The sequence below is a fragment of the Thermobia domestica genome, chromosome 10, assembly GCF_964235325.1.
Source record: "Thermobia domestica chromosome 10, izTheDome1.hap1.1, whole genome shotgun sequence".
In the NCBI taxonomy this organism is placed as follows: domain Eukaryota; kingdom Metazoa; phylum Arthropoda; class Insecta; order Zygentoma; family Lepismatidae; genus Thermobia; species Thermobia domestica.
In genome coordinates, this window is record NC_137463.1 from 129478168 (window position 1) to 129499245 (window position 21078).

Consider the following 21078-nt stretch of genomic DNA (forward strand, 5'->3'; position numbering starts at 1 on the left):
TGCTACGTCACTCCATGCATTCCTTAATCGTTATTTCGCAATAATAATAATTATGCAATTAATGTTTCGCAATACTAAACAAGCAATATTAATTATGATAGAGCGCATTCTGCAGAGAGGAACCAACCATATAATATGTAGAACATACCTTAAATGCTATGAATATATCCAGTTTCAATAATTCAGCTACCGGTATCTTTTGGCACTGTAAGTGGATAGTGCTTTCATTTCTGTTGTAGAAAATTTGGCAATAAAACTGAAGTTTAGCTGAATAATTTTAAGGAAATTTATGACTGGTAGGATTTAAAATGAAACCTAATGCAAAGAGAGTAATCATGCTAAAATTAACATAAATATATTCATTCTTGATCTTAAACTAATAGTACAGACATAACGATATATTCATGTATATATTCCTTACTCATCATTTCTCACCAATACTACACTAACAATATAAATTAGAATACAGTACATTCTGCAGAAAGGAATTAACCATATGATATATACAGCATACTTGTGCTTATGTGTGCTGTAACAAGTCTAACAAAGATTCAGCTACCTTTTGTAATGGAAGTGAATGGCAATTTTATACATAAAATGTGTCACCTTAAATGAAGTTTAGGCAGATAATTTTAAGGAAAATTATGACTCATAATTTAAAATCAAAACCTAGCTGCAAAGAGACAGTAACCATGGTTAAAATAACACGAATATATTAATTTCGGCATTAAACTAATAGCACAGTTTCTAAAATAAACCAACTAATCATGAGTCTCGTTATTACTTATTGAAATGGTTCTTGAGATGTTTAATGATAGTTTTATTTGATATTTTTTAAAACATTTGAAAGGTTGTTTGATCTTATTCTTCATACCCTATTTAAGTAAATTAGTAATACAAATAAAAGGAAAACCATCATTACTTAATAAATGGAAGCAAGTGAAGTCGAGTTTCTACAATTTATCATTGTATACATTTGAGATACTTGAGACATGGGCAGAGTGGAGCCCCCCCCCCTCTGGCTCACGAAATTGTATACGTAATATAGCAAACCACGTATATTAACACCAGACTTAATATAGTCATGGAGATGTGCCCCCCCCCCCAAGAAAATTTTGTTCGGGCGTCCCTGACTTGAGATACATACTTTCTCAGATTATCATGGAGTCATCCTTACAGACTACGTTTAGAGATGTGGTGCTAGCATTGGCACTTACTCATGCTCCCTTCTGAGGAAGTTACAAGATGATGCTAAGCCACAACGTCGCGGTATGCTCACGAAAGGAATCGGTCTCCTTGCGGACAATGCACCCACTCGTAAATTCCACGTAGCGTCAGTGAAAACTGCTGACGTAGCTTGGAAATATTGCTGCACCCAACCTGTTCTCCTAATCTTGCACCAAATTACTTCTTCCTGTTTCCATAGATGAAGAATCCACTTCGGTGCATTCATTTTGACAACCTTCCTCATTTTGAAACACAGATGAACTCACAATAGAGGTGTAGAAATGGTTTTGCCTGGGATCTCTGGAGCTCTACAACGACGGCTTTTGGCAGGTCAAAAAACGCCGGAGAAATATGTAACTCTGTATGGAGACTATATAGGAAAATCTTAAGAAAGTTCTTAAAATTCAAATCTCTGTCTCTATTAGTTCATAGTGATAATTAAAAGTTTCCGATTGTTCTCACATACGTAGTTTCAAAGTTGTAATCAGCAATATTCAGATAGAAACATATAAAAAAAAACCTCTTAACGATCACAGAAGTGGTTGGAATAGTATTGACTCGACTTATTTCATAAAACGAAAATTCTAAATTAAAAAAAAAATAATAATTTTCCAAACGAACTTATTCTCTTGATTAATAATGGACCTTTGTTTCAGTATCAATGTTAGCATTGTCCTAAGTAAGAGTATTTCCTTGATATGAGAATTCATTTATTCCATGCAATTACCACGTTGCCAGTTGGATATTGTTTGTCAATCGCATGGAACTTAGCTCATCAATACCGTCTTGTTCTACAATTCTTACTGTGATAAAATTATTTTCGACGGTTAATTGAAGAATGCGTAGGAACAGTTCATCTGTCCAAAGATGTTCCTTTAGACAGTGTTGCCAGCCAAAAAGTATATATAGATACAACTATTGATTAATATTGTTGTCCATGAGCCCTTACGTCCCCATTTCGTTTTTTTTAATATCAACAAGATTAAAATAAACTAAACTACAATTAATTTCTATTGCTAATTGAGTTACTGCGATGTTAACTTCTGATTTAAATAGTTAGCTTAATTAGAAGTCGCATGATTATATCTTTAGACCAAAGGAGACAGATAATAGTGATAGTGAAAGTGGTGATAATGATTGTTCACGTTTGATAGTGAATAAGACCATTGTAGGTAAAAATTAGGGATGGCCAATTCCGGAATTTTTACTTTCCGGGATCCGGAGAGTAAAATCGGAAAAATTCCGGAATTCGGAAAGTTCCGAATTTCAGAAAAATCCTGATTTTTTCCGAACTCCGGAAAGTAAAATTTCCGATTCCAGAAACTTTCCGGAGTACGGATTCTGGAAAATTTTGGCAATCTTTAGTAAAAATCAGTATATAGATCGAATGACTGTGAAGAAAGTGCCAGAAAATGCAGAATCAGTAGACATAAAAACGGAGAGATTCTAGCTTTTTTTTTACCGAAACTGTAATTTTTAAAGAGTGATATTTGAATTGTTGTATCAATAGGTTTTCCGCTGATAAAAATTAAAAAGTATGTGATTTCAAATATTGAAAGGAAATTAGTCATCTAACCTTTCAATTGATGCATAATTCTCGATGTGACTTATGACTTGATGTTGTACTAGAATGATTTGTCAATTCTCAGAAGTTACTATACATACCCTATATCACAATGACTTAAATATGACTGAGGTCCTTTTGGAGAAGAGCATTTCGATTATATCTCGTGATAAAAATATTATATTTTATTTATATGGCATGAAAAGCATATGAAACGAATGAAAGTGATACAGTGAAACCAATCTGAGCAGACAATACGAGCCTGGACAATAAATGTCCAATTTGTACAATGGAGTGATAATATCAACAATTGACTACATTAACACGGCTTCACAGATAACTGAATTAAGTAGACGATTAAAGAGGAGCCAACTTAACATGCTTTATAGTAAAATAATTTTATACTTGAAAATATGTTGGAAACCTCTGCGTTTGTCCAATGTCTCGGTTAGATAAATGTTGTGAATGCTGATAATTCACTGAGTGACATCCAGGAGGTAACTGGTGTTGGCACAAAGATTTGATATTATTATTTCCCAAAGATTGTCCAGCGTGGAGTTTAGCTCTCAGAATGTCCATTCTGATCGAATGTTCCTGTCTTTTCATATGAAGCTCCTCCTTCCTCATTTTAAGCTCTTCTTTCAGGATACTCATTCGTATTTCGTGTTCTTCTTTCATTTGTTGCAGCTTCAAGGAATCTTGAAGATCTCGTAACGTACTTTCTGACTTCGAGGAAGATTCTGGCTTTTTTCTTCTAAAAAGGGACATTGAATGACAAGACTTCTGAAAGGACATCTTCTGTATTCCTTTTTCAAAGAACGTGAACCTACAAGAAACGAAATGTACAATATAATATATTATATTTACTCATTAAAAGAATTAGCTTCTTGTGGCTATATGGTTAGTGAACACGTCTTCCGCATAGGAAATGTGGGTTCGATTCTCGATGGGAGATCATGTGGTTTGCACCCACTTAAGCTATATCCTAGGTTCACGTCTCATCTGTCCTCGGTGCTAAAAGAGAAGCTAAACTTTACATCATCCCATCAACCATTCAGTAGTGTAACAATACAAGTATTATATATATCGAGTGTTCTAAAAATGGCGCCCACAGACAACAGAGTGCTATTCTTCAGGTCAAAATAAAGCGAAAATATTATATACTGGTATACCCTCCGGAGCCAACAGGTAAACATGTTTGCATCCAAGAGTCGTCATTTAAGGATCAGTTCAGAATTGATTCAAGGCCAGTTTTCAGGACAGTATCATATTTTTCCAGCAAGGAACTCTCATGCCAAGATGGAAAGCATTGTAAAAAAAAAAAATAAAAAAAATAGGTTAAACGAGGGATTGATAAAGATGTCCGTAAAAGAAAAAAGGCTGAATGGGCTGAAATTGAGGAAAGTCGAGACAAGAACAATTCTAAGTTAGATATTTTATTCTTTAGCACGTTCGTGAGTGCTTCCGACGTGAGAGCAGAATCTAGAAGACAAGCATTCTGAATTGTTAGAGGACGTATGCCTGGTGCAGCCTCATTAAATCTTCTAAAGATTTCGTCGAATGTAGTTTCATCTGTTCCAAGGCAATCCACCTCGCATTTAGAAAAGTTAAGATGCAAGCAAAGAAGTGATGCCTTCTTATTTATTTCTATTAAGGATGAAAGAACCATCTCGGGTTATATATAGTGTAATTACATAAGTTTCTATAAAGTAGGGCCTAGGCAGTACTGAACATTTCCGCAACACAGAATTCGTAATTTCACAACACATATTGGGATTGTATTCAGGGGCGAATCCAGGACGGACTTCAGGGGGGGGTGTAATATTGCTGCTTACAGCTACTTTTAAGAGCTCCAAACTCTGCGATGGATTTATTTATATATAAAACAAGAAAGTTTCCTCTTCTGGAGGGACGATCGCCCCCCGTGGATTCGCCTCTGATTGTATTTCGAACTACAGTTCACGTAGAAATAAGAAACAGAGGCAAAGAGAATGTTTGCTATTTAAGGCTTAGTAAAAACATTTTTGAAATATTGTATTAATATATACATTTTTTTTTACACATTTTGAATGTAAAATGCTTGTAAATAATTTTCTTATTTAATCAGATGTTGTTTCTCCTTATGATATTGTCCTAGACTTTTGCAAAATTTCTGCTGTTATTCTCCTGTAATCTGAAAATTTTAATTTGAGTTTTAATCTTTTCATGAGCCGCTTTTTTCTAGAATTGATAGGACCATATCTCTTCCATGTTACGCAACACACTCAAGAAAAATCATCTTTCGAGTAAGATTTCCATTTCCCTAGTGAAATAGATTCAAGGTTTTAACAAAAATAACGTTAGGCGCCTTTGGCGGAAAGTGTAATCCCATTGTTCCCAAAAAGGTTAAAGGAAAGTTGGTAGGTCTATCATTACTTATAGGAGAATTTTAAAACAAGTTCTTCCCTGAGTAATTCTTGAACTACGTGAGAAAATATTGCTGGTAGGTTGAAAATCGTGTGTTTGCATTACAAAATTACGTTTTGGAACATGTTTGCAACATGTTCTTTTAAAGATTAAAATGATTAGAAAGAGAATAAAATATATTGAATCCTAACTCAAAATTGTCTGCTGTTTAAAATGCTTTCGATATACCACGTCATTATAGGTGGCATTTGGTCTCCTTCCTTTCTCCCGTGCATGAGCCCATGACTGTGGCTACCCACGGGTAATTGTTCCACTATCCTATAGAGTCTATTTAACATAACAGACACGAATTTTGAGTAAATATAATTTCAGTATTTTTTCCAGTGTTTGAGAAACAGCGAGACTTTCGAGATTGGGCTTAGTCATGTTTCGGTATCTTCCTTCGAATTTCAAGTGTCTGTTTCGATTCGATCTCGTCTAGAGTATGTCACGATATGATGAGTCTCGGCTCGTCTCGATTTACAAACATCCGTCTCGACCTCGGTCTCTTCTAAAAATTTCGTAATGAGACGAGACGAGACCGATGCCATCACTATTTTCCGCATTAAGCGTTTCTTAATATTGTTCAATAATTCTATTTACAGTATGATTGACAGCCATGAATGTGTTTCTTGAATCAACATTTCATTTCTACAACGATTCCTACATTTGTTGTGTGAATATTCAACGTAACTATTTTTCTTCATTTTGAGATAGGTCAGCTTTTAATTTTTAAGATAATTTTATTTTTTAACAAACTTACGTGCGCCATTATTAGGACTGGATGTATAATTTCTAAGGTAAATTAAATAAATATCGAACGACATTGCACAAATTCGAAAACTACTCATGAAAATTTATCCAATACATCTTAATATTTTGATAAAAGTTTATTTAATACCGAACTGTCTTTGTACTTTATATATATACTTTCTCAAAGATAGACATAAGAATGTGTAAAAAGTTAGTAACGTGATTTTTGTACATTATTAATTTTAGATTTACGAAATTATTTGTTTTTCGAAAACTATAGATAAGAAGTTGTTATGAATATGAGTCAATATCAGTTTGAGTAACATGGTTCTTATAATCATCAACTTTAGATTTCCAAAAGTCATTTCTTTTGAGCAGACAGGTCTAGGCATTGTCGGTTTTTAGTGTTCGAAGTTTCGGACGTGAGTCCTTGTCTTCCATTTGAGTTGTGTGTGTTTAGATTTGATTTCAAACGTTATTTCGTTGTAGAGCCCCAACTGTCGCAGGACCTATTTTTGCTTCCTGGTTGATCTGATAATTTATTTTCAAAAATTAAATAACGAAAACTATGTATGAGAGTTTGTTAAAAGATGAATTCAGATTCTTGTGATTCTTGTGATACGTGATTCTTGTTCATCATTAATTCTATTTATAGATTTACAAAAGTAGGCTATATATATATATATATATATATATATATATATATATATATATATATATATATATTAAAGAAAACTACGCACCATAAGAAATATTGCTCTTGTAAGGTTTACAAAAGTACGCATCAGGAACGTTTATGCGACATCATGATGAAAAGCAATACTTGATGTTTCGTATTATAACTCCTTACCTCTTAATTTCTTACAATCCAACTTAACTTCCAAAGTTAAGCGCAAGGGTAAATAGAGAAGTGTTTCCTACATTTATTCTCTTTTCTCTGTCACAGGTGTCACATAACACATTCCAACACAATTAAACATTATAGAGAAAAAAACTATTTAATATATGAATTATCTTTCTTTCTGTCTGCCTCTCTCTCTCTCTCTCTGTTATGTAAACAAACATACTACTTTGTAAGTTATAATTTTACCGTCAGTTTAAAGTAACCATCTCCGTTAGTCTAGTGGAGAGCGCTTTTAAAGCACATGGTCCTGAATTTGATATCTGATGGGACAGCTGTGAACTTGTTATAAAGTTTGTAGTTTGTCTTAAGGTTTATGATTTTCTCGATTTTATGTTCATAACTACAGTGATATAATAGGTCTATGTACTAATTCAGAAATTTTCTTTGTTTTCATTGAAGAAAAAAGACCATCAACGTTCAATTACCTTTCATTTTCCATTTATATTTTTATAATTAGCGAACTAAACCTGCGCTGTCTACTCAGCGCATCGTTCTGTTATGACCGTGAATCTCCTTCCCACTGTGCATGTCTCCCTACTCACACAAGTAAAGGATAGGAAACTCACAAAGGAAGTGAATTACTATGTATACATGTTGGATGTTGGAGTGAGTTTGTAGCAAATTTGTAGGAGTAACACGATATCAAATGGAAGTATTTTTTTCTAATAAATCCATATCCGTCCGAGTACGCCTCTTTGCGTCTCTTGAGGCCTTTAAAGTTGCCAGCATGCAATAGGTTTTGTCATTCAGATTTAAGCTAAGCGCCTGCAATATCCGTCAACCCGACCTACATATCATCTCTACTGGTCGCCTAACACCGTAGTTTCGGCCTGCAACAAAGTTAACATTATAGGCTCAAACCGGCTCCTAAAATATTGAATAGAACAATAACGACGACACGGTTTTTGAAAATTTGAATGAGAACTGGACAATTTACACGAAATTTGGAATCGACCAGTGAAAACGGCATGTTTCTAGCACTTGTGGTTTTCGAGATCTCATTGTCGAAAGAATTGGAGACAAACATATAAACCTAGCATTTTAATATATAGACTAGCTGAACCTGCGCTCTTTACACAGCGCATCATTCATATATGAGCATGAATCTCCTTGTTATTCCTCACATCTGTACATGTCCCTTTGCAGATACAAGTGAAAGAAGTCTTGATAAAAATCGGCAAGAGATACCGTAATGGGGAGATTTTTTCGATTCCTTTTTCAATATCTCGTGCCGTTTGCAAGATTTGAGCCTCCTTCCGGTTGCAGTTTTTAATTCATGTATAATCTGTGTTTTCTTTCTTCTTGCATGTAGTATGTAATAAGCAAATACATAAACTAAATAACTCTATGACCTATGGAACCCGGAGTTTCAATGCCGCGTTCACAAAAGTACTCCACTGACTTCTATCCTTAGACAATTGGATCCAGTTTCTATTTTGTATTCCTATTTCTGCGAAATCCATCTTAATATTGTTCTCCCATCTGCGCCTACGTCTTCCTAATGGTCCTTTTCCAGCTGGTCTTCCAGTTAAGATTTTGAAAGCGTTCGTTCTTTCTTCCAACCTGGCTACATGACCTGCACACCTGAGCCTCCTAGATTTGATGATCCTAAGAATGTTGGATAAACCGTATAAATTATGTAGTTCCTCGTTATGAAGATTCCGCCATTCTCTATTTCCCGTTTCTCTTGGGTCCGAATATTCGTCTCAGGATCTTGTTCTCAAATACTTTCAATCTATGTTCTTCGTTCCGAGTAAGAGACCATATTTCGCAACCATACAGAACAACAGGGTTTTATACATTTTAAAATAAGTTAATACATTACACATATAATCAATTATAATGTCAGTGATATATGGTGTTCATTGGGCGAAACACTCCAAACAATAAAGATTCAACTTACAAGGGAAGGGAGGGAGATTATATATCGAAGTGGAAGATGGTTTATACACCAATCGAAAGCACGAATGACGCCTATTACGAAACTGTAATAATAATTTTCCGAATGCATATACTGTGCGAGTTATATGAATATACAGGTTGTCCAGAAAATCCGTTGCCACTCCTAAAAATCGCAAACTGTGAGAGATGCCAAAACAGGAAAACACGTGTTTGATCATTTTAAAAATACTACGTATCAAAGCAAAAAATGTTGCTCCGGGGCCACCCGAAGAACCCCAGGTGGGCTCCAACTTAAAAATTGCAAATGGTAAGGGGATTAAGTAACATATTGGACATAACAGGAAATTGAAAAGCTGTTGGGAAATGAAAGAAGACGAAACAAGTCTCGATTCTTTAAAATTACCCTGTGCAAAAAGGCTGCCGGTCAAAATTTCTGCGAAAACGTCATTGTAAAGTCTATGGCCACCCAAAAACCAAAAAAAAAAAAAAAAAAAAAAAAAACTGAAACGGTGAGTCACATGTCAAAACAGGAGAACACCTGTGTCACCATTTCAACAGTACAATGATTAAAAGTAAAAATATTTGTCCAAGGTCCTCCGCAGGGTCCCAGACGGGGTCCTCCTCAAAATTTTCAAATGGCAAGGGGGACCATATAGCATATTGTTTGAAAGCTGTTATTATATGAAAGCAGATGGAACAAGTCAGGACGCACTACGCAAACATCTTGCTTTTTAGTTATTCTGTCTGTAGTCAGGTTTTAGTTTGTTTTCATTTTAATTATTGTACTCAACTGAAAGAAGGGAAATGCCCCTAATGTGAGATTCTGCTCTTTGGGCCCAGTAATGTCTAAATAAATAAAAAAAATAAAATAAAATAAATCTATATATATAAAAGAGAACGTACAAAATTTTGTCCGCTCATCACGCTAATACGGCTGAACCAATTTCTTTCATTTTTGGGGGGTTATTAGGATTTGGACCCTAGATGGTTTTTATCATATCACTTTAATTTTTAATTACCAGTGTCTTGAGATAATTGACCATTCAAGTGTCCATAACGTACAAATCCTTTGTTATTAGTTCATCATAGGTAAAAATAAACGTATTTATATGCAACCCGCATGACCGTGTCACTCGGCGGGTTAACATAAATGACAGGCGATATACAGCGGAAAATAGCTTGAATCTTCTGTTTAAAATTTTTTAATTGATTTGCTTATTTTTACAGACACTTTTACAATATGCCAGCACCGGGATGACCGCAGCGAAGCGGGGCGGGTTAACATAAATGACAGGCGATATAATGTTAAGATTTACTGCAATCTTCTATGGTTTTTATCATATCACTTGAAAGCGAAAAAGTAAAAATTATCTAAGTAACAAAGTTTATTGCGTTCCGGGGTGACCGCAGCGAAGCGGGGTGAACGCTGCTAGTTAAGAAATAAAGAAAAGAAAAGAAGTAACTTTGACACATTTAAGTATGGAACTGACTAGTTAATATATAATGTACTATAGTGTTACTTATGCTCGTTGCCTGGATTATCAAGTATAAAATGATTCAAACAAAAATTTTCTTGCACCAGGAACAGCGAATACGTGCAATCGTGCCACAATGACAACAAGTACCGATTGCTAAATGGAAAGCGAATGTACTTGGAGAATCGAAATGAGGATGTACATTTTGAATGGCCGCCATTTTGCACAGGGTAATTTTAGAGTCGAGACTTGTTCTGTCTTCTTTCATTTCTCAACAGCTTTCCAACGATATGCTACTTGATCCCCCTTACCATTTGAAAATTTTGAGGATGACCCCCTCTGGGACAAATATTTTTACTTTAAATCATTGTACTTTTGAAATGATGACAAACGTGGTTTGCTGTTTTGACATCTGTCTCGCCGTTTCAGGCTTTTTGGAGTGGCCATAGACTTTACAATGTTTTTGCTGACATTTTGATCAGCCGCCATTTTGCACAGGGTAATTTTAGAGAATCAAGACTTGTTCCATCTTCTTTTATTTTCCAACATCTTTCCAACGATATGCTACTTGATCCCCTTACCATTTGTAATTTTTGAGTTGGACCCCGCCTGGGACCCTGTGAGTGACCCTCGGAGAACACTTTTTACTTTAATGCCTTGTACTTTCGAAATGATGACAAACGAGTTTTCCTGTTTTGGTAATTGTCTCACCGTTTGCGATTTCTAGGGGTGGCAAGGGACTTTCTGGACACCCTTTATATTCATATAACTCGTACTATATATGCATTCCGAAAATTTTTATTACAGTTTCATAATAGGTGTCATTAGTGCTTTCGATTGGTATATGAATCATCTTCCACTTCGATATATAATCTCCCTCTCTTCACTTGTTAGACTGGAGAAATGGTTATTCTTCGTTTTTCATTATAATTTGGCCATGAAACAAACACCTGAGAAATATGCAGCCCCTATGTACAATTATATGGTGTTGGAATGTATAATAGGTAGGATATGATGCTTTAGTTTTTTTATTAATTTCAATACTTCCAGTGTACCCGTTAAAATGTAATAAATAAATAATGGCCATGTTTTTTTTTAATATTGAGTTAGAACTGGACAATCTACGTAAAATTTGCAATCGACCAGTGAAAACATCATCTTTCTAGAGGCTGTAGTTTCTGAGATCTCACTGTCGAAAGGATTTGCCACAAACATATAAACGTCCTCATATGTATAGTTTAAAAAACTCCAGAGATGGCAGTCAATTCACTTGCATTTATTATGGAGAAGGCTTATTAAAATGCAAAGGCTTTGAACAATAATTAAAAGAATAAACTTTGAGAAAAATATCTCTTTAAGTAATTTATTTAAAGTACACCTTTTTAAAAATATTTGTCTTTGTTATAAACGTGAAATCACAAATAACCGTAGATCAAAGTTTTGAATGCCAAAGTTATAGGTTGGAGCTGAGTCGCTCTTAATTGCTATTGTAGCATTTTAATAGATAGACTAGCTGAACCTGCGCTCTCTGCACAGCGTATCATTCCCATATGAACCTCAATCTCCTTGTCATTCATCACAACATCTATACCTGTCTCTTTACAGATACAAGTGAAAGACATCTTGATAAACATCGGCAAGGGCTACCATAAAGGGGAGATTATTTCGATTATTTTTCAATATCTCCCGCCGTTTGCAAGATCGAGCCTATTTCCAGTTGGAGTTTCAAATTCATGTATGATCAATGTTTTCTTTCTTCTTGCATATAATTAATTATAATGTCAGTGATATATTTCGTTCTTTAGGCAAAACACTCCAAAAAAATAAAGATTCATCTTAATCTGGAGAAATGGTTATCCTTCATTTTTATTATCATTTGGCCATGAAACAAACGTCTGGGGGATAGGCAACTCCTATATACACTATATTGTGTTGGAATGTATAACTCATAGGATATGCTGCTTTACTTTTTTTAAAATTTCAACACTTCCAATGTAACCCTAAAAAGTGTAATAAAGAAAGAACGGCTGCGTTTCTTTTAAAATATTCGATTACAATTGGACAATCTACACAAAATTTGGAGTCGACCAACGAAAACGGTATGTTTCTAGCACTTATAGTTTTCGAGATCTTATTGTCGAAAAGATTGGTGACAAACATATTAACCTTTCTTTAGAGACAAACATATAAACCTTGCATCTTAATATATAGATTCTTTTGATATTTTCTTTTGCATTTATCTACCATGGTTTTCCTGTTTTAAACGAAAACTTTCGACACTACACTCTCTTCAACCCTGAGAGACATGTTATGAAAATTCAGTTCACTGCACCATCATCAGAAAGTAATATTTTCAACTAGGTTCACAAGTTTCCAGGCTATTCTAGTTCATTTATTGAACGATGTCACAGACGATGCTGTGGTGAGTTTGTGTGTAATTTCCCTCGGTAATACCAACAAATCATGCTAACAAGGGATGTGCGTGACTTCGAACGCTCAGAATCGCACAAAAATATACTTAGATTATAAACTGTTCATTCCAAAAACAGTGGTATGAGTAATATTCATGCAAAATGCAGCTGTTGTCTGCTAGTGCCAATCGACGGTGACATGTTGTAGCTGCACGAACAAGTACTTACTTTAGTTGTGTGAATAGTATAGTTGCAATAGGCCTTTCTTGGGGGTGGGTTAGAGTGTAAAGGGAGTATAACTTCCAAAACAACGTAACTTACATTGAATATGAAGAACATAATCTACCTTACTTTATTATTTCATAATCTCATAATTTCAAATGTAACTCTGAAGATGACCCTGCTCTCTTACTTATTCTATATTGTACATAACTGATTTAAAGTTATAATGGTTCTGACGAGGGGACTAGTGAAAATTACCTGGAAGGAGCTTTCGACACACTGTGGATTGGTTCTATTTCTGACCAGAATAGTGTTCAGTTGTTCTCCAGAAATCGATTCCGTTTCCATAGAAATAGTTTTATGTTTTCCAAAAGTTTTCACAGAAACAAGATTTGGTGAAAAACCGAAACCGGTTTCGGTGAATAACCTGACCGTTTTTGGAGAAAACCGAACTTTCGGTTTTTCGAATTTCGGTTTTTCTAGAAACCGGTTTCCGGTTTTTATAAAAACCGGTTTTGCCCATCTCTAATTGAAACCAGGCTATACTTTTTGCAACGAGACTTCCACGTGACGAGTTGAGACAACCCCAAAGGTCTCGTCTCATGGCCACACTAACTATATATTGGTAACCCTATGGTCTATGATTTTAGCAAGTTTCTTTGAAGCATAGATGCCTGCATCACACTGATGTGTTCCAATAGACCGCGACCATAGGCCTGATTGTTTATCCTTACGCTCTCTTAATACTGTGTTACTGTTGTGCAAAATTGATGACTCACAGTGCTTGATATCACTACGACCCGAGTATGGCGACTATTAACGTTAATCATAAGACTTTTACAGAAGTGTAATTGAAATGTATAATTGAGAAGCCAGACAGAGTGCCGTAACTAGAGGGTGGTATCCGGGGGCAGACCACCCCCAACATCTTCTTACATCAGTTGCTTGAAAACGCTCACCTTTGAGTCTAGTTTTTTCTTGCATTATGCTATACTCGTCATGTAGTTCAAACTAAGCAAGAGAAAAATATATCGCAGTCTTCACGTTTTCGAGATATGCGCATGCGCACAATTATTTGCGCATTATGCGCAGTTCTGCGCAGGTCCAGACAATTCGTTTTAATTTCGTTTTAAAGCTATCATGTATCTACTATGGCTCGCAAAGTTTGCTTGATCTCGGTGGAGCCGTTCTCGAGACATCACGACAAATGGCATCTTCAATGAATCGATTGTATCTCAGAAACTACAGCTTTTTCGACAAATTCCTGCTAGTTACATCAGTTTTGCAAGGTGTCCTATTAGTCTACCAAGTTTCATCAAAATCGGTTGTTGTGGCCCAGATACCTTATGGGTGTGTCACAGGCCCTTTGTATTAAAAAATGCTGAAAAGACGGTATCTCTATCACCCTATCATTCGTTCCCCGCTTTTCACATTTCTTCATCTCGTATTTTCATAAAGGGTTTAAAATGAAATTAAAATAAACCATCTTTTACATATATATGCAAATTGTATTTTGTATAGCATATAATGACGCAATCTAGTCTGGGAGATAATGATAATTTAGGGGCCTGGTCCCCTAGGCCCCCTAGTTGCAGGACAAATCCACAGTGTGTCGATGTATGGATGTGTCACAGGCACTTTATTGGTAATTCCTCAATGATATCGTAAATAAAATATAGCGAGTGGAATGACGGTAATGGTATTAAGCGGAATAGTGCAAAACACATATGGATTTAGAAAAGGTCGGTCAGTTGGGATATAAAACAAGTTTCAAAACCCGCGAATTCTAATTGAAGCTGGGATGTTCTGTATGTATGAATAGGCATTTAGGAGCTAGCATAAGAGAATGAATTTGACAATTAAATGAGAAGCAACAGGGAAGATGTATTATTTCAAAACACCTTTTGTGTTATATTATTATTATTATTATTATTATTATTATTATTATTATTATTATTATTATTATTATTATTATTATTATTATTATTATTATTACGGTATTATTATTTTTATTATTGCTCGAGGCTAGAAAATGGGTCGTATAACTCAGTTTCACCTTTAATCGATACTACTGTCAAATACCAGTCCAAATCTGCAAATTTTTGGAAGAAATTTGTTACTTTATCAAAAATAATGCTATTGAACTGAAGTTGTACAGGTTGATATGGCTAAGAATGCATAATTTTGGGCAGTTTATGCAATACTGCACTCTTCTTAATTTTCATCAAATCAATTTCAATGGAGTCTCCACATAGGTTCTACCCTTTGTATGTCCGATCCTATTCTTTTATATTCTAATTTATTTCTCTGCACTGGCGTCTCTGGCATGTAAAATTTGGGGGGGACATCGAAGAAAGTGATTAAAATGGTGCTACCTAGCCCAACCTATTTGTTATCTTCGATTTCATTTGTTACCTCTCTGCTTACCTTCAAGGATCCCCTAAGGTATATCAAGAACTCTGATATTTCTATAATCGTTCCACAGCCTGAATAATATATTCCAAATAAATATTATTATTATTATTATTATTTATTTATTTATTTGTTATTCTGTCGTTAGTAAATAAATTAAATTAGAATGAAATATTGAATATTTTGTACTTCAAAATATTGGGGGAGACGCGACCCCCTCGTCCCCCCGCCAGAGACGCTTATGTTTCTCTGCATTTTTACTTTCAAGCGTCGGTAGGAGAGAAGAAAGTATGGAATCCGTGAAAATAATCGAGTTCAAAATATCAACAAATTCACAAGTTTCGTGGGCCCTATACCGACAAAGTTATTTTTGGATATCTGCCCCTCTGTTCGTTTTTCAAGATGTATATACACTTGCCAGGAGGCCATATTGCTCAACATATCCAGACCGAATTTTAAACTTAACTATTTTCTAAGGTTCTCTACAGTTTCTAATAGAGCTTGTTGAATTTTCCTCTTACCTCTAATAATAGGGGGCAGTTTATTGCAAGCTGAAAACTAAAATTTGCGATTTTCTCTACAGCAGCTCTAACAATTTTGTTTATATTTAATAAATCAATATACCATTAACAACCCTTAATATGCTTTAAGTCATTTCTCTAGAAAATATCCAAAAGAGATAACAGTTTTCCGACGGTTGTTACACGATTGTTGATTAACAGCTCAGGAAATTTTGTTCATATGTTATATAAACAAATATTTCATTAATAGACATACGGTGTAAGTCATTTTTAAACAATTATTACAGTTTAAACAGTTATTTTACTCCTGGGATATTTTGAGAGTTTTTCACAATGAACTAAGGCGATTTTGTTCGTATTTCAGAAATAAATATCTAATTAGTTATCCTGTAATGTGACCTAAGCCATTTCCCATGAAAATTTTCTTAAAAGTTAGTTTATTCTTGAGATGAGATTTTTTTTTTCGAACGATTTTCTCAGAAACTTTTCTGATGATTTTGTTCGTATTGCATTTAACAACGCTATAACGTGGCATAAGCAGTTTAACCAAAAACTGTTCAAACCATTTTGTTTACATTTCATAAATGAATACTTTATTAACAACCCTATAATGTGGTGTGAGTCGTTCATTCCATAACTATACATAAGGGGTAGTGTTTCTTTGTAATTTGTCAGACAATTAAAAAAATATAGAATAAGTAAAAAAGGCGATTTTGCTCATATTTTATAAATAAGCACAATAACAACCCTACAATATGGCTTATGCAATTTGAAATGAAAAAACAATACGAAGTAGTTTAACTTTATTCAAAGTTTTCTGAAAACGACTATTATAATTTCTTCATACATATTTCATGAAAGTTTTAGTAGTAACTGCACATAACTTTATTTCGTTTAATAAATGGAAAGGAGAAAAGGAGAAAGAATGGTTTATATCTTTTAATTCGTTTCTCTTTAAATGTGTGTTTAACTTGTTTTAAATAGTATAGGTACTATGCTTACTAGTTTTCGATACTTGGGTATTACTCGCATTATTAATGATGATAGAAATCTGAACGAGGAATAGAAGCAAGGATAGGAATGGCGAAAGAAGCCCTTACGAAAAAGAAAATACCATTTTGTGGGATCTTGAATAAAGAGCTAAGAAAAAGATTTATAAAATGCTTCGTGTGGAGGATTATACTGCATGGGTCAGAAACATGGACATTAGGCTAAAATGATGAAAAACGACTCTAAGTTTTAGAAATGTGGGTGTAGACAAGAATGGAGAAAATTAGCTGGGTCGAGCGGAAAACGAATGAGATCTATGAGAGTGTCTTAGAAATGGTGGAGTAGAAAAGAACAATTTCAGATAATATTAAGAAGAAGAAGAATAGAAACTGTTTGGGACATTGGCTAAGAAGTAGCTGTATCATGAGGGTCGTGCTAGAGAGTATTGTGGCAGGAAAGAGAAGGTGGGGGCGAGGGATACTATGATTAATGGAGGATATCGAAACAGAAAAATCATACTCGAAGACGAAGAAGTTACAGGAAAACCGTGGAACATGGAGGCTTTTCAGTTGCGGCAAGAAATTTGCCAATAATGGCAGAAGGCCTGTGATGATGATAAATATAATCCAATCTAAATATCTAATATTTAAGTCACGAAATTAGTAAAACGCTCCCCCCCCCCCCACTTGCCTTCTCCAGATTAAGAATAAAACACTTTATTGACATTTGGGTAAATAATATTGTGGCAAAAATCTTAAAAGGGTGATAAAGAAAATTAATATGAGTAGCTCTATTACGCTACTAAAAGGAATCTATACATAACAGAACGTGTTGATGTTTGTAGGGATAATAAATACTATTGAAATATCTATTATTATTATTATTATTATTATTATTATTATTATTATTATTATTATTATTATTATTATTATTATTATTATTATTATTATTAACAAATCACAATACTATGTAAGTCAATACGAAATACAAGGTACTGTAATACAGAAAGTTGACACAATAAAGGATTTAGGTGTAACATTTGACATGTCACTACGCTTTGGTGATCATATACAAAATGTATGTAATGAAGCAAGAAAAATAATCGGTTACCTGTTTAATCAATGGCCTGCTTTCTGTCAATCAAATACATATGTACTCTTATATAAATTACTGGTAAGGTCGAAACTAGAATATGCATCAGTGACTTGGAACAGCCTAACAAACACTCTCGTAAACAAACTCGAGATGGTGCAAACGTGTTTTATTAGAATACTTTGTTTTAACTTAGGAATTGACTATTATTCTAGCACGTATGAATATTGGATAATGTATTTTAATTTGGAACGACTGGCTGACAGGAGAAAATTGATTGAATCTGTATTTGTAGAAAAGTTACTTGACAACCAATATACGTCAGACTATATTTTTAAAAATGTTGATTTTAAAGTTCCAACATATGGTACAAGGGTAAAAATTTTATTGCAACCGCATAGTAGAAAACATATTTTAATCTGTCGGATTTTAGAAAGCTATAATGAATGCATATCTTAAAATATGACTTTATTTTAGAATTTTAACTATAACTTAGTAGTTTTTATTTTTTACTTGTAATTTTTGACACTTCTTTGTTTTAATAATTGACGTACACTACACTGTCAGTGTTTTTATTATTAATAATTTATGTTATAGATGTAATCATAATTTTATCACTAGTACTATATATTCATTGATAAAAATAATGTAGAATAAGACGAAGTGCTGTATTTTTACTGTATTTTAGCTGTTCTCAGCACGTAAAAATAAAGTTTATTATTATTATTATTATTATTATTATTATTATTATTATTATTATTATTATTATTATTATTATTATTATTTTAGTAGATAACTTGCGTGAAAGTATATAGTTAAACTTCTCCAACCCCCTACACTTTTGTGGCTGGTTGCGGACCTGCTGGGGATGAAAGTAGTACTGAAAAAATACTGGTAACTCACGTTGAGCAGAATTGGAAATATGCTCCAGGGAGGAATACCCCCGTCCCAATCCCTGAAATTATCATCTCAGGGGATAAAGAATCTCCATTTTTTCTCCTCTCACTATTTGTTAAAAAATGTTGTAAGAGATGTCTTAGATACTGGAAAGTGTTTTCGCATAAGAACAGTAAATTTGAATTTCTATTAAACGTGGTATTCAACAAATAGAAAAAACTAACAAAGCACATTAATAGGTTAGCATTGATTTACCAAATAAACAGGCACCACCAAACATAAGCTTTTTTTTTTCCTTTTTAAAGATAGATATTTTCACATGCTTCGCTAGCGTGCAGTAATCTCTAGATTTGTAGAAAATAATATTAGGTGTAGAAAATGTCAGAATTCAAGCTTACCTCTCAAGTGAAAAACAAATTGGCGTCACGTTTTGTTTAATAGTGTGGATAACGTTATTCAATGCCTCTGAAAGTTTCATCAAGTGACTAAAAAAAAGGAACACTATAGCAACGGAATTTCACAGACACTCATGACATACTCACACAGGCTTAACAAAGAACAGGAGTTATCTCAAAAAAAGAAGAAAAAACGAGTTGTGTAATCGACAGGAAGTGTTCCTGCCCGCAGTTTGGCAAGGTGAATGAAGCGAGGTAGTCAAGTAAAGTGCCTATGCACTCATACACTTACTATACACGTCGATCACATATCGTCTTTACTCTTTGTCGTTCTTTTTTTCTTTCTTTAGTAAGACACGTGAGTAAGAACAGGAAAGCACTAAAATTACTCCACTTACAAGTTAATCTGGATAAATCAAGTAAAAATAAGGTAAAAATTATGTAGATATGTTAATTCACCAAAAAAACAAACTAAATCAACGGATTTGTTTGTATTTTATCATGCAATAGTCAACAAGATTGTGATTAGAGTAAATTTGCAAGGTTCCACTGATGCATGGAGGATTTTGTTTTTCAGAAGGGGTAGGAATTGTAACGTGCATAGTACTACAAAGTTAAATTTAATCAAATCTGTTATCCTAAAGAGCTAAAAAAATCGTCTAGCTAAGAAATAATGTCTGTATTTCGCATATTTGGACAATTTATTCTGTTGTGATAGTGTAATTCTTAAGAAATAATCGATTTAAAAATTTCAAATATATTAGAACTTACATTATTTTAATATCGAAGTTACACAAGTTTTATGTATATTTAAATAATGGACAGTAAAGCTTTTCTTTTACATTTTTAATCAAGTTTGTTTATAAACTAGCATATAACAGCCAAGGAAATTGGTGAGATTTTTGTAATGGATAGTTCTAAGAATGTAAGAATACAGTACACTCATCTCTCGGTTTTACAGACCTCCATTTAACAAATATTGAAAGCAATTGACACAAATTGAAGCCAGCGGCGTAGCGAGCATTACGAGATTATGGGGGATGAAACTTGAAATTGCCAAGCCATGATTAAATAAATTGCCAAGTCTTGATAAAAAAATTGCCAAGTGTTTCGAAAATCTTAGTCTCACTTTTACCAACCCTGTGGAGAACTTTACAGCAATCTTATTTTCATATTCATCCCATTCCATACCCCATCTGAGATACGAATACGAACACCCCCCAATTTCACACCTCAACTGAGAATCATTATCATCACCCACGATGCATAACTGTTAATTTGACAACTCATGGCTAGTTTAGGTAATCCCCGCCAGCCAATCCTCACGAGAAGTGCGCAGAGCTTTTTCTCTTCTGTCCTCCAGTCTCCTCTCACTTCGATTTCATGATTTCGCACTCTGATGAAAAGTATTAAATATCGGCAAGAAAAATACTAATATATAACCTCCCTTTTAGGCGCCCTTCCAACCACGCGCCCGGGACACGTGCCTTACTTGCTCCCCCATAGTTCCAACCCAGTGATCTACGTAAGTAACATACAATGCTTATGTAATGCTTTGACTTATAAATAGTATAAAGAAAAGAAGAATTGCAATTTTTGTTTAACTTTCCGAAAGAAGCAACTACAGGATTTAAAAAATATATATATAAAAAAAGGGTAGGAAAGGCTACACATTTTTATGAAAACGAAGTGAAACACACCGGTCTATGCTTTTATCCAACAGACGTATTGTTTGATCTCCCAAAATGTGACTTTTGGAATAATAGCCTATACTTAGGTTCACAGCGGAAGCGACAAAATGACTTGACTCATCCATTGTAGCTTGCCCCCATCGATCAACACCCCGAGAAATCTACTGTGCTCCCCAG

The 21078-nt window shown here is 34.3% G+C and overlaps 1 protein-coding gene across 1 annotated transcript; it reads right to left on the bottom strand.

Annotated features, from left to right (window-relative positions):
- Window positions 1-2805: 2805 nt before the first annotated feature.
- On the bottom strand, window positions 2806-19347 carry LOC145662708 (uncharacterized). Its single transcript, XM_081728560.1, has 2 exons — window positions 19214-19347; window positions 2806-3617 (listed from the first exon to the last, which is right to left on the bottom strand). Exons 1-2 carry the CDS (start codon window positions 19291-19293, stop codon window positions 3191-3193), a joined length of 507 nt encoding a protein of 168 aa, XP_081584686.1. The 5' UTR covers window positions 19294-19347; the 3' UTR covers window positions 2806-3190.
- Between the last annotated feature and the right edge of the window lie 1731 nt (window positions 19348-21078).